This window comes from Rousettus aegyptiacus, unplaced genomic scaffold (genome assembly GCF_014176215.1).
Source record: "Rousettus aegyptiacus isolate mRouAeg1 unplaced genomic scaffold, mRouAeg1.p scaffold_m13_p_1, whole genome shotgun sequence".
NCBI lineage: Eukaryota > Metazoa > Chordata > Mammalia > Chiroptera > Pteropodidae > Rousettus > Rousettus aegyptiacus.
This window is the reverse complement of record NW_023416284.1, coordinates 106,267,004-106,279,553: the sequence shown is the minus strand read 5'-3', so window position 1 is coordinate 106,279,553 and position 12,550 is coordinate 106,267,004. Positions and strand designations below refer to the sequence as shown.

General features: G+C 35.0%; 1 protein-coding gene across 9 annotated transcripts in view; it reads left to right on the top strand.

Annotated features, from left to right (window-relative positions):
• The window catches only part of PKHD1 (PKHD1 ciliary IPT domain containing fibrocystin/polyductin), a 405,020-nt gene extending 392,747 nt beyond the window's left edge, over window positions 1-12,273 (top strand). For all 9 annotated transcript variants that reach the window (XM_036218764.1, XM_036218741.1, XM_036218730.1 and 6 more), the window contains one exon: window positions 10,651-12,273. In XM_036218764.1, the coding sequence (XP_036074657.1) occupies window positions 10,651-11,105 (455 nt within the window). In that variant the 3' untranslated portion in view covers window positions 11,106-12,273. The remainder of the gene's footprint in view (window positions 1-10,650) is intronic.
• Window positions 12,274-12,550: the final 277 nt, after the last annotated feature.

The window sequence follows — 12,550 nt, the reverse complement described above, 5'->3', positions numbered from 1 at the left end:
AATGTGAATTCTAATGGTTCTGAGTGCATGCTTAACCAGAAAACAGCAGTCCAATGTTGTTCTGCATCTAACTAGTTCAATAAACTCTGAAGAGTGTGTGTATGGTTGCATACATGAATCACACTACTGGCGATGAGAGACTGCTGGAATGAGTGGACACGATTAGATTCTACTCACTAACAAATTTTACATAAGGATTTATTTACTATTCCTTGATATTTATTTAGTACCTTATAAGGTCCTCTCTATACAATTACAAAGAGGTGATACCTAGTCCCTTGTGCTTTCTAAGTTTCCAATTTGGTCGAGACACAAGAACAGTACTTTAGGGAAAATGAAAGAATAATTCCAAGCAATAAACAATTAAGTATAACACAATCACAACAAACAATATGTATTTGAATAATTTAAAGATGAGAGAAAATGCTAAATAGGAAAGAATATCATTATCCTGAGTTACATGTTTAGTCCCTCTAGCTCTTAAATCATATCACACTGTTTCAAATCCCATTTGCCAGGGCTTGGTTGTCCAGTTTGCACAAACCCAGGTTTACAGAAATTCAAGGAAGGGAGCCCAGCTTTGTTTTGTAAAAGCTCAATTTTATATCATTTGTTCTCAAATGTTGTCTTGTCCCCTTAATTTGGTTAATAGCCCCCAGATCTCCCAGGCTAGACATCTCAGAGTTGTCTTTAACTCTTAGTTCTCCCTTTACCACCCTGTGCCTTTGCTAGCCAAGGTTCATCAATTCTGCCTCTGCAATGTGTTTGATTTTCATCTCCCTCCATTCTGTTACACAGATATGCCTTCTTCAGTCTGTTAATATATGCCTTACAGAAGTCCACTCCTCCACTTCCTATCTCTTTTTCTCCTAAGACACTATGTCCCATATATAACAATAGACCTCCCAGTTTCAGAATTCACATCTTCATCATTCACTTAACAATAGTTATCAGTGGCCTATTACCGCAACACCCTATGTATCTACATTTTTAAACCATACCATCCCTTCCAATCTCAGAATAATTATTTTTTCTCTTTTCTAAATTCTCGTATTTAAAAAGAATAGTCCCCTTCTCTCAACTTTTATAACACTTCCTTCTTGTTCATTTAATGCCTTTTACACATAATATAAATATTTGTGTTATATATATTTATATATAATATAAATATTTGCATTCACCAGATCTTTTCCCAGCAGCACTTTTACTGTAGAGCATTACAATATTAGACCACTTTAACTATTCTGGAATGAGTGATGAAGATCAGAATGAAATGGGCCTCCTTTCTTTTCCTTCTCCCTTTCCAAAGAACCCTGGGTTCCAGCACTGTCTTCTTAAAATTATGCTCTGATCTTTATCTGGCCATTGGCCTTTTTTTTTTTTTTTTTTGGTGAAATTTGTGTACCCCATGTTGGAAATGCGAAACTGATATGTAAAAATGGCAAGATATGATGCATGTTTGGCTACAGCCATCAACTTCAGGGATTTATCTGTACCACTTTAGAGTCCTGTCAACTAATGTGAATATAAAATAAAAAGGATGATCAGTGTACCTTTGTAGATACAAATCTATGAAGATGACAGTGAGAGGAGAGGGGAAAGATGGCCTCAAGATGTCTGGAATCAGAGAGGAAAAAAACAGCTTAGGGCTAGAAATTGTCTCACATTTCCAGGAAAGGAAAACTATATTCTGAAATATTAACAAATAGCATGTTGATGTTATATAATAAGAATATAAATTTCTCTTCATTTAAAAACATGAATAAAATTTAACAATTCCTTAGGAAAACTTTTGTGAAATAACCAGGAAAAAGAGCCTGCCTACTAAATAAGTACCAGAGCTTTTTGCAACCAAGATCCAATATCACATTCAACAATGGAATATTAGAAGAATGCCTAGTCAAATGAGGACAACACATATAACTCAGTCTTACCATAATATTATTAACTGTATTTTGGAATGCTAAAAAACAGTCAGATATAAAAAAAAATTAGGAGGATGGTGTTGGAGAAAATATATGATGGTTTGAAGCTGATATAATTATTTAACAATAACTCAAATTATTAAACTGTTAACTCCTATAATTTATAAATAACTTGAGTGACTTACTCAAATATATGTCAATCTATGCAAAAATAATATTGTATAAGTCAATGGTACACAGTTAGAAAACAATGAAATATATAATAGTGACCAAAGAATATGCTGTCTTGGAAAAAAATTAACTAGAGATATATTAGAATTACATTAAAATAAACTATTTTATTGAATAATTTAAAGAGAAGACTTGAATACCTACGAAATTATAGAATGTTTCTAATTAGACTGACTAATATTACAAACACCTCAGTTATTTCTAAATTAACCAGGGTTTAATGCAATTCCAGTTATTTTAAACTATGTACAACAGCATCAGATAATTCTAAAATTTTTCATAAAATATGTATCAGAATATGATACAAAGCTATTTTTTATAAGAAATTGATTTTATGGAAGTGGTGAAGGATAACTCAACTAGAGTGATCATATTTATATTACTATTCATAAGACAGTGTGATATCTACACAAGAAAATGTGGGCATGTTAATGAAAATAACCTCAATTATATATAGATATAGATAATAGATAAAGAAATGTAATATATAGTAAAGGAGATGAAAAGAAAGGACAAGAACATTCATTTATAAATAGAGCTAGTAAATTTGACTATTTAGAACATTTATCAGTCTAGATTTACACTTCGAAGAATACTCTAGAGTAAACTTCAAAGTAAACTCTAGAAGGATTAATGAGTTAGATTAGATTTACCAAAACATTTCCATTGCTTGAGTATTACAAAAACAATAGATATAATGTGAAATTAAATGCATTTTTCCTTTGTCTTTTTAAAATTTTCATATCTTCCTGACTTTTCAAGCATTGCTTATTAAAAATAAATGATAATTTTTCACTTGAGCAAATAATCTAGAAAAGGCATAAGTGACAGTAATATTTATCAATTCATAAACTAATTAATAATTTAACATTATTTATTAACCATTGCATATAGCTCCTTCTATATGTGGTCAGAGGTGTTGCCCTTATTGACAAATAAGAAACCAAGGTAGAGTACATTCTTTATGTTGATCAGCCATCCATCTCTCTGCTTGGATTCTATTTGGGTTCCAAGGTGCAGGCCTTCCATACTGAATCCACATCATTTAACACTGAATGTAGCTCACGGAGACTGGACGAGGAAAACATGAACAGTGAAAGAGAGGTGAAGAATGAAGTGAGATTCATTGTTAGTGTTCCCATTGCAAAAGAAGCCAGTGATGAGAACCCACACAAATTACAGGAGCAGCATGTATTTGTCACCCGGGAAAGTTTTGGAAGACAAAAATGAGTAAGGATAGGTAAGAATGCTGCAGCTGACTGTGGTTGAACCTGGAAGGATCCAAAACATCTGAGCCCTTCTTTTCATAGAGGAAGGATATATGTTCCCATATTTGTATGCCATTCTTCCTAAAACTTGATCAAAACCACCAATGGGACACCAAGAGGCATAGAGGGGCAATTTGAAATCCATCTTTCCATTTTAATGGGAACTCAACAACAAGGCGGAGGTGGAAAGGGGGCATGCCAATTCATATGTTTTGATACTCAATATTCTTCCTTCCCTAAAACCCAAACATTCAGCTAAATGCCTTAGGATACATATCTGCTATAAATTCATTTTTTATCTAATTTGTCTGAGATCTAAGCTTCCTATGGAGGTCCAAGATCAAAGGATCAGATTCTTTCTGATGTCGGCGCTGACATATAATGTGTGCTGACTTAGTTCTGTCTATAACCTCACAGTGGGAGGCAGCCAGCCTCCCTGGGCACCTTTACACAGAGCACTTTCATTTCAGCTAGGGAGTCTGTCAGGTATGTTGCTGATTGGGGCTGCCATGTAAATAATTCATAGGAGATTTTTAAATGTTTTTAGGCCCGTGAAGGAAAGCTAACACTTGTGTTAGTCTTTTATGAATAGATGCAGACTTGAAGAGCAAGGGGGAACAGATTTCCAGTGATGATCTCTCAAAAACAGGATGACAATATATATCTTCAGTGATTTGAAAATAGGTGACTTGTAGTGTTTGAAATTCCCTTATATAAAATGGTATTGGTTTTACCAAGGAATAAAAATTCAAAGCTTTTTTTTTTTTCTTTTTTAAGTTGCTTCTACATGACAATTTATTATTCTTGTTCTTTGGTTATTTGCTAATCTCAATAAACTATGTCTTTTCCTCCTGCTGGGTGCAGTAATTACGGAGATGACACCAAGCTCAGTACTTGGCATAGAACTGGGCATAATAGGGAGACAATTTTGATGGCATAAAAAGTTCCTTCCTTGAAGGAACTCAATATCCAAAGAGGAAGACAATACTCTCATACAAAAAAGGTAACCAATAATAGAAGCAGTTGTACAAGTCAAGTGAAAAACTATTCAACAAGTATTAAGGCATAAATCAATGTAGTTGGAACTGTCAAAGGAACAGTTCTGGTAGGCGTTGAGAACCCCCAGGGAAACTAGGATAATCCAAAAGTTTATATAGCTCTAAGCAAGAGAATTATCCCATAGTTAGATGGCCATGGCAGATATATGCTAGGCAAAGGACTGGAAAAGGAGAGAGAACATATGAGTAATGTGGGCTTAGCAGAATATTAACATACTTCATAGAAACAATATAAACAATATGATACTTTATCTCATTTTACTGCTCTATATCAAAAGTGTATTATATATATTTAGATGGTTACTATTACCTTCTCTCTTTCTCACCTCAGTTCCCCTTCATTGTTAAATTAAACTGAATAGGAAATTAGTATACTTTGCTCCAATAATAAGTCATATAGTGTGACGGAGACACTATTACTGTCTTCTAACACAGTCTAAGACCTTTCTCAGTAAACTTAGGGGCATAATACACAAGTTAAAAAATTAGCATTTACTTTGTATATAAAATAGTGATTAATGAATTTGGTGATGAACTGTGAGAAAAGCAAAGATAGTCAATGTCAATGTTGGTGCTGCCACCAGGGGTTCAGGATAGTTCTCAACCTTTTTTTTCACTGTAAGGTAAATAAAAGATAACATTTACATGCACGAACCCAACCAAACAATCTCCTTAATTCCCCATTGCTGTCTTTAACTTAACACAATGTTATGGGGTGCTTACGGTACATGCTCTGGAGCCAAAACTCTTCAAGTCTGTAAAAGGAGGTCTGCCACTCCTTTGTACCTGGTCTTGGGAAATTACTTAATCTCTCTGCACCCCAATGTCCTCCTTTCCAAAAGAGAGATAATAAGAACATTTACTTCAGAAGGTTGTTTTAAGGATTAAATTATACATATAACTTAAGGTCCAACATGTGATAATTGCTACAATCACTGTGTGTTACTTTAAATTATTATTAGCCCTTCTCTCTTCAAAAAACACATACCAGCATATAAATGAATAAGAGTGTCATTAATATAGAATAATCTAAAATTTCCTTTATTTTGTTAGAAAACATATAGTTTAATAAAACTGCTTTTTATATTGAACTATAATACCTTATTGTTTGTAACAAGTTGATAAATTTCTCAACATACACTGTATTATGAGAATGAGAAAGTCACGAGTAAAGAAATCTTTTCTAAAGGAAGTAAGACATTTGGGGATATGAATAAAAGAAGGCAGAGAGTTTTAAAAGACAAGATGAAAAAATATTTCAAGACAAGAGTATGTTTTACGATTATTCTTACAGGTGGAAAATGAGGTAATCAGGGGAAAGAAGACATTCGAGCTTAGAGTAGCATGCAGCCAGAGACTAAAGCACTATATGGAGATAAAATACTTTAAAGCATATGTATTTGGGAAATCAGCTAAAAGGAGTTTAAAATTTTGAAGTTAGAAAAGAGTATACTTTTTAAAAACAATACTTGTAATGTTTAAGCTGAAATTTACATTAAATTTCTATGAAATACTCCTATGAATGGTCCTTTATTTCTTCCTGCAGTAATCATCATCATCACCTTCATCATTATCACAATAATAACAAAATCACAACACACCAGCTGAACTTTATAGTGACCTTCACAGTTTACAAGGTACTCAAACATATTTTAGCTCATTTGCTCTCATGACAACCTTATGAGATAGCAAAGCAGGTTACCCCATTTTACTACTACTAATAATAAAAAATAATAAAGACAACAGCCTTAGTAGTTTGTCTGATTATAAAACCTTTACTGTTAACACTGTCCTGGGCACATGTGCAAGTGAAACCCCATCACCACTCCGCACACACTCACACATGACGAGTACTAGCCAGAAGGTGAAATTAGGGCCTTTGTTACCATGAAATGCCTTTTCAGATACCTGGTCTGAAAAAAATCCCTAATTCTTTAAACACTACTCTTGACAGAAAAAGAAAGTATATGATATCAATATTCAGTTAACGGGGAGATAGTCGCTATAGGAGATACAAGCAGAGTTAAGAGCAAGTCCAAGTTTTCAAGAAAGTTATAATCTATTGGGGAAAAAGGTAAAATATATTCAAGTCCTTATGCTAATTTATATTATTCAACAAATATTCATTAGCACCTACAACCACCAGGATGTTATATAGGTACCAATATTATAGCCTAAGAGGGATATTTTTATTTTCAACTGATTTATCTTTATGTGCACCAAAGAAAGTATTGTTTTGTTTTTGAAGCAGTGGAAATATACTGTTCCCTAGACACAAGATCTTTCAATCTTCTAATCTCTAATCTATCAATGGCGAGAGCACTAAAGCCTATGACCTGTACCTAGATGTTCAATAAATAGTAGCGTTTTTCTCTTCTCCACCCATGTTATAACCATCTCTAGAATCTTTTTATTCAGCTCTTAAACATATTTAACTCTGGCCTGTTGTTCTTTATCATTTCTTGTTCACACTACAATAGGCTTTCTAGCTAAGCTCTCTAATGTCCTCACAGTTCATTTTCTTCATTATAGAAAGGCTATTTTTCCAAGAGGGAAATAATATGTCATTGCCTTACTTCAAAACTTTCAGAGACTCCCCATCTTCCGTGAGATATATTCTAAAATCCTTAGTAAGGTTTTCAAACCCCTTTAATTATTTTTGGCCTCTATCTAGTATTATTAGATTATTTTTTTGCCAACCCCCTCCCTGCATACACATCCACACTGAAATACACACACTAGGTTCTCAGTGTGGAGCTCTTTCCAGGGACCCCGACATGCCTTGTTCTTTCTTGCTGCCCTACTTTACATATGCTATTTTCTATAATGGAATGCCTGTCACCATATTGTCCTTTAAAACTCAAAAATCATCTCCTTTGTGAAACCTTCCTAGCTTCTCAAGCAAGGTTAAGTATGCCCTTTCTGTCTTTCCTAGTACTTTGTTCTTAGCATAAGGTTCTAACCACTTAGCATAAAGTTTTAACTTTAATCAGCTTAGAGGTCTATTTCTTAGAATCTTGGAGAATAGGGGACATGCTTCTAAGAGCCCTGTTATCCCTGAGGCCTAGTGTAGGCTCCATGTATTTTCTTGTTTACATTTGTCTTTACTATGGGAACATAAACTTCATAATATCATGACTGTTTTTTGTTCATTGCTATATTCCCAGCCTTACCACTAAGTAGGTGCTCACTAAATAGTGAATTACTGAATAGATGAACTAATAAACTAATGAGTAATAGGTACTCCAGCAAAGAATCTCTGGAGGTTCAGAATGATTCCTCCTACAATCCAGTTTGAGTACCTGAAAAGAGATTACATGAATGAAATAAGGTAAAGAAAGAGAAGAGTAGGATTTGGGAAAAATTTCACAAGTTCATTCTTTTGAGATACTGAATCTGAGGCACTTATGAAACTTCTGAAAATGGAAATGTCTCAAACCTTCAGACAATGAAGGTATTTGTCAAATAAATGCAAATCAAACTAAGAGATGGCATTTAAGAACATTGGTGAGAATGGACTGTACATGAAAGAAAAACATAAGCAAACAGGAAAAAAGGCATCCTAAAATTAGACATCTAGGGTCTTTCTTATTGCTATTTCTTATTTGTTAATTTCAATGTAAATTTGTGTAATGTTTCTATCTTTGTGAGATAAAGATAGGGCCATTAATTCATGGTATATTTTATCATTGTAAACTGTAGAAAGAAAAGATACTTGTGGAATCATATTTAGTCAAAAAAGATACTTTTGGAATCATATTTAGTACATATTTTAAGTACATGATGTCTGAGACAGGCTAGCTAAGTTTGCATTTCATTCTACTACACTTAAGAACTTTGTGACCCAGAAGAAGATCTGTAAAGTGATGACAGTAAGACTAGCTTCATGAGATGACAAAATAATTTTGAGATTTAATTTCCAATACGAGGAGAGAGGGGTTCTTACACAGTGTCAAGTAATTCTCCAGACACCAGTTGGGTGTCCTAGAATTCAACTAGATTCGGACACTATCCACTCAGAGATAGCATCAGATTACACAGGTTGGGGGCTCAATCCTACAAGACTGCCCCTCACTCTTCACATTAACTTCTGATGCTAGTTGCAAGCCCAGATGATATTACCTGTGCTTCTGACCAACCAGCTACAAATTGGTGGTTCCAAAGACCCCTCCATGGACTCTAGATACTAATTTCAAGTCCAGGTTGTTAGCTGTATTTCTGAGCAACTGGCTATAAATCAAAGGTTCCTATGACCCCCTCCTCAGGTCGATTAATTTTCTTGAGCAGCTCACAGATCTCAGAAACATTTTACTTACTAGGTTACCAGTTTATTACAAAAAGATATAAACTCCAGAACAAATGGATAGAAAAGATTCATAAGGCTAGGTGTGGGGAAGGGGCTTAGACCTTCTATGCCCTCTCCAGGCATGCCTTTCTCCCAGCACCTCTAGTGTTCACCAGTCAGGACGCTCTCTGAACTTTGTCTTTTTAGGTTTTAATGGAAGTTTCATTACATAGACATGATGGATTAAATCATTGGCAATTGGTAATTGATTGGCTTAACCTCTAGGCCTTCTCTCTTCCCCAAAGGTCAAAGGGTGGGACTGGCAGTTTCCTTTCTTTAATCACATGATTGGTTTCTCCTGGCAACTAGCTCCCATCCTTAGGTGAAATCCAAAGTCACCTCATTAACATAACAAAAAGATATCTTTATTGCTTTTATCACTTAGGGAATTCTAAGGTTTTCAAAAACTCTGTGCCAGAATAGGATTTCTTATCATAAATCACAATATCTCAGGTGGCTAAGAGGATTAAATGACTGCCTGGCAGTATTGAGTTCTATCTGAGCATTAGTGATTTGAATTATGATGGTTATTATTTATCCAGTCCTTACTGTATTGCAGGCTCTGGGCAGTGCTTTGCATGATTCATCTTATTTAACCTTCAAATAGTCTTATGAGGTGAATACTATCATTGTCACTGTTTTACAGATGAGGAAATTGAAGCACACAGAGCCTAACTACAATTCACACATTTATTCATCAGGCAAAGAATCAAGCAGCACACCTAACTACATTTGTTTGATTCCAAGCATGTATTCTTAGCTGCTGTGACATGTAGCTTTTAGAGACCATCCTTCATATATTTAATACCATAAACAACAGTTTTGGTAGATTTGACTCAATTATATCAGTAAGACTATATAGTTCTAGTTCATCATCATTTATTGCTCAAGTAATGTGATAGGTTAATTAGTTCATTTACACACAGCATGATCTCATTTTTAAAAGCTAGCAGTATTATTGCTTATGTAATACATTCTTCAAAGAATTGGGATGGATTAGGACAAAAATGCCCAAATCATCTGTTTACCTTTGTCAATACCAATGTCGCAGGCTTCTGAGTTGAATATTATTTCTGTTGAATTAGGAAAATAAATGTCAAGGGGAGAGAACAATAATTAAGGTTGTTAAAATGAAATACATTTTAGTAAATTGTTAAGTAGCATCTAAGAGTGATACGAAATTATACAACTGAAGCTCAGAGAAGTTAAGTAACATGATGAAAGTCACAGGGCCAGATAGCAGGGGAAGGGAAACTTGAACCTTAATTTTGCATCTCCAGTCCAGTATTGGTTCAGCTATTACACAACCACATATGTAAACACTCATATGAATACATGCTTATCTATATATTTGTGTTACCTCTACATATGTTTATATTCATGTTTTTATAAAAGCAAAGATATTCAAATTGTAAATTTGGCATAAAAGCCAAAGAATTCAATAAAATTGGTTTTTAGAGCTCACATTTCTCAATACGAGTGTTTGTTAACCTACTTGGGTAAGGCCCAGTTACGGCCTAGTTTTCATATTTAAGCTGTTAGGCTTACAATAAAAAATCTTTGTTGACTTATCAACATCATAAAAGTGTTTCTCTGGGAAGCTATATAATCAAACTTTTATTAAATAATTAATATTAATTATAAATTGGGCAGAGGATATAGTGGGATTTTTTTAAAAAATTAAAAATTTGGAAATTGATAAACTGATAAGACTCAACTTTAGTTATTTGGCGATATCTTTTCAGGGACACTAAATATGCACCATATATAGTCAACTGATTAAGAGCTAAATTTATTTCTTTCCCTCCTTTTTTTCTCCACAGATATGAGGATGAAGGTCATGCTGGGCAAGCTGAACGAGCTCCCCCACCAGTCACTAAATGGAGTGTCCAGAAGGAAGGTTAGCCGCCGTGCTGTCCAAGAGGAGGGTGGCAGCCGAGAAGGGGCTGCTGTGCCTGCTCCCACTGTTACCAGTGTCACCTCCCACAGGCACACCTGTGCCCTAAGTCCTTCTGTTCAGCAGACGTACATGCAAGAGACTCGGGGCTGGAAAGAGGCCCAAGAACAGTTGCTCAGATACCAGTTGGCAGGCCAAGATCAGCTGCTGCTGCTCTGTCCAGACCTCAGACAGGAGAGGCAACAATTGCAGGACCAGAGTCAGTTGGGCAAGGACAGTGGCAGCTTGGGGCTTTCTCAGGAGAAGAAAGCCTCCTGTGGTGCCACCGAAGCGTTCTGCCTTCATTCAGTTCACGCAGAAGCTATTCACGAACAGCTGTGATCAAGCAGCCTTGTGGGCATTTGGGCTGAAAGTCAGAATGTTCAAATATTTCTGGAAAATGAGTAAAGGAGATGAGGCCTGATCTGTTAGGAGACTAAGAAGGGAGAATAGGAACTCCAAATACTCTTTTTTCAACTTTAGAATGAAAGACGATCATATAATTGCTTGTAGATTGAAATAGTGTTTGATATATCTTTTGTATGTACCATGGATCCTAGGCCAGGGGTAGTTAAATAATAGATTCCCAAATATTTGTTAATTTTGTACTTGTTTTTTAACTTAAGGAAGTTACCTTCCTGATTTCACCATTCTTAATAATGACTTAATAATGATTTATACCAGTAGGGTTGTTATTAAGCTTTCTCTAAGATGACCACCCCTAGTGCTTTGGGCTTTTCTTATTAAGGAGTCATGCAAAGGTCTGCTACAGTTATTCCTGCAGTGTTACAGCAAAACATTTATCTTATAGGAACGTTTGAATGATAGGAGATTTGTCAGAACTTGACAATTTCCAATCACAAGACAATTTCCTGTATTTTTACAAGTCGATTTTATTTCGTAGCTTAAATCCTATCATTATTGAAACCCCACAGTAGAGCAAACATATCAAGTCTGCATTTCATGAGTACTGATACATGAAAATTGATATACCTACTGAGGACTTCTACTAGGTTATCACACAACCACTATGAATTAATATGGCCTTAAAGTCTACTCCTCCTCATGCTTTCTCTAATACAATGCACCACATCCCTGCACTAGACCAGAAATCTAGAGGTCAACCATGACTCCTTATCCTACTTTACCCTTTGAAAGGGTCATCTACTAGCTCCATTATTTCTACTCTTTTTTTCCCTTCTCTCAATCTTTACTATCTTCTTATTTATCCTCCATGTACCAAAAAGCTGACTTTTCCAGAAGATAAGATTAAGCCTATCCATCTGTCTAGGAATAACCATAATCAACCTATTCATTCTATCTCCAGCAAAGTTTGAGATCTCTAACATCACAATTGACTCTTTGGGCCTGAACAGTAGCCAGAAACATTCAAAGTAACTCGCAATGCATGTGGCATGAAATCTCTCAGTCTGAACAGAATCACCCAAACTATAGTTAAGCCAGTCCTCTTTTTCCTTCTCAAAAAAAAAAAAAAAAATGGGAGAATTGGGTAGATGCTAGAAGCAAACAGGTCTTTGTTCTTTCATGTCTGGAGATTAGCTGATTAGATAAAACACCACTATAGGCCAACCCTAAATGTATTCAGACCATAATATTGGTAACCCAGTAAATATTTCCCAGCAGTAACAACGCTTTATTCAAATAAATATTTTTTTAAAAAATATATCTTGTTCATGTATTATTTCAAAGAATTTCTCCCTGCCTCTCATTTCTGATTTTCTATGTATGACGGACTCTTTTCCCTCGAGCTACTGAACAAGTTAAAA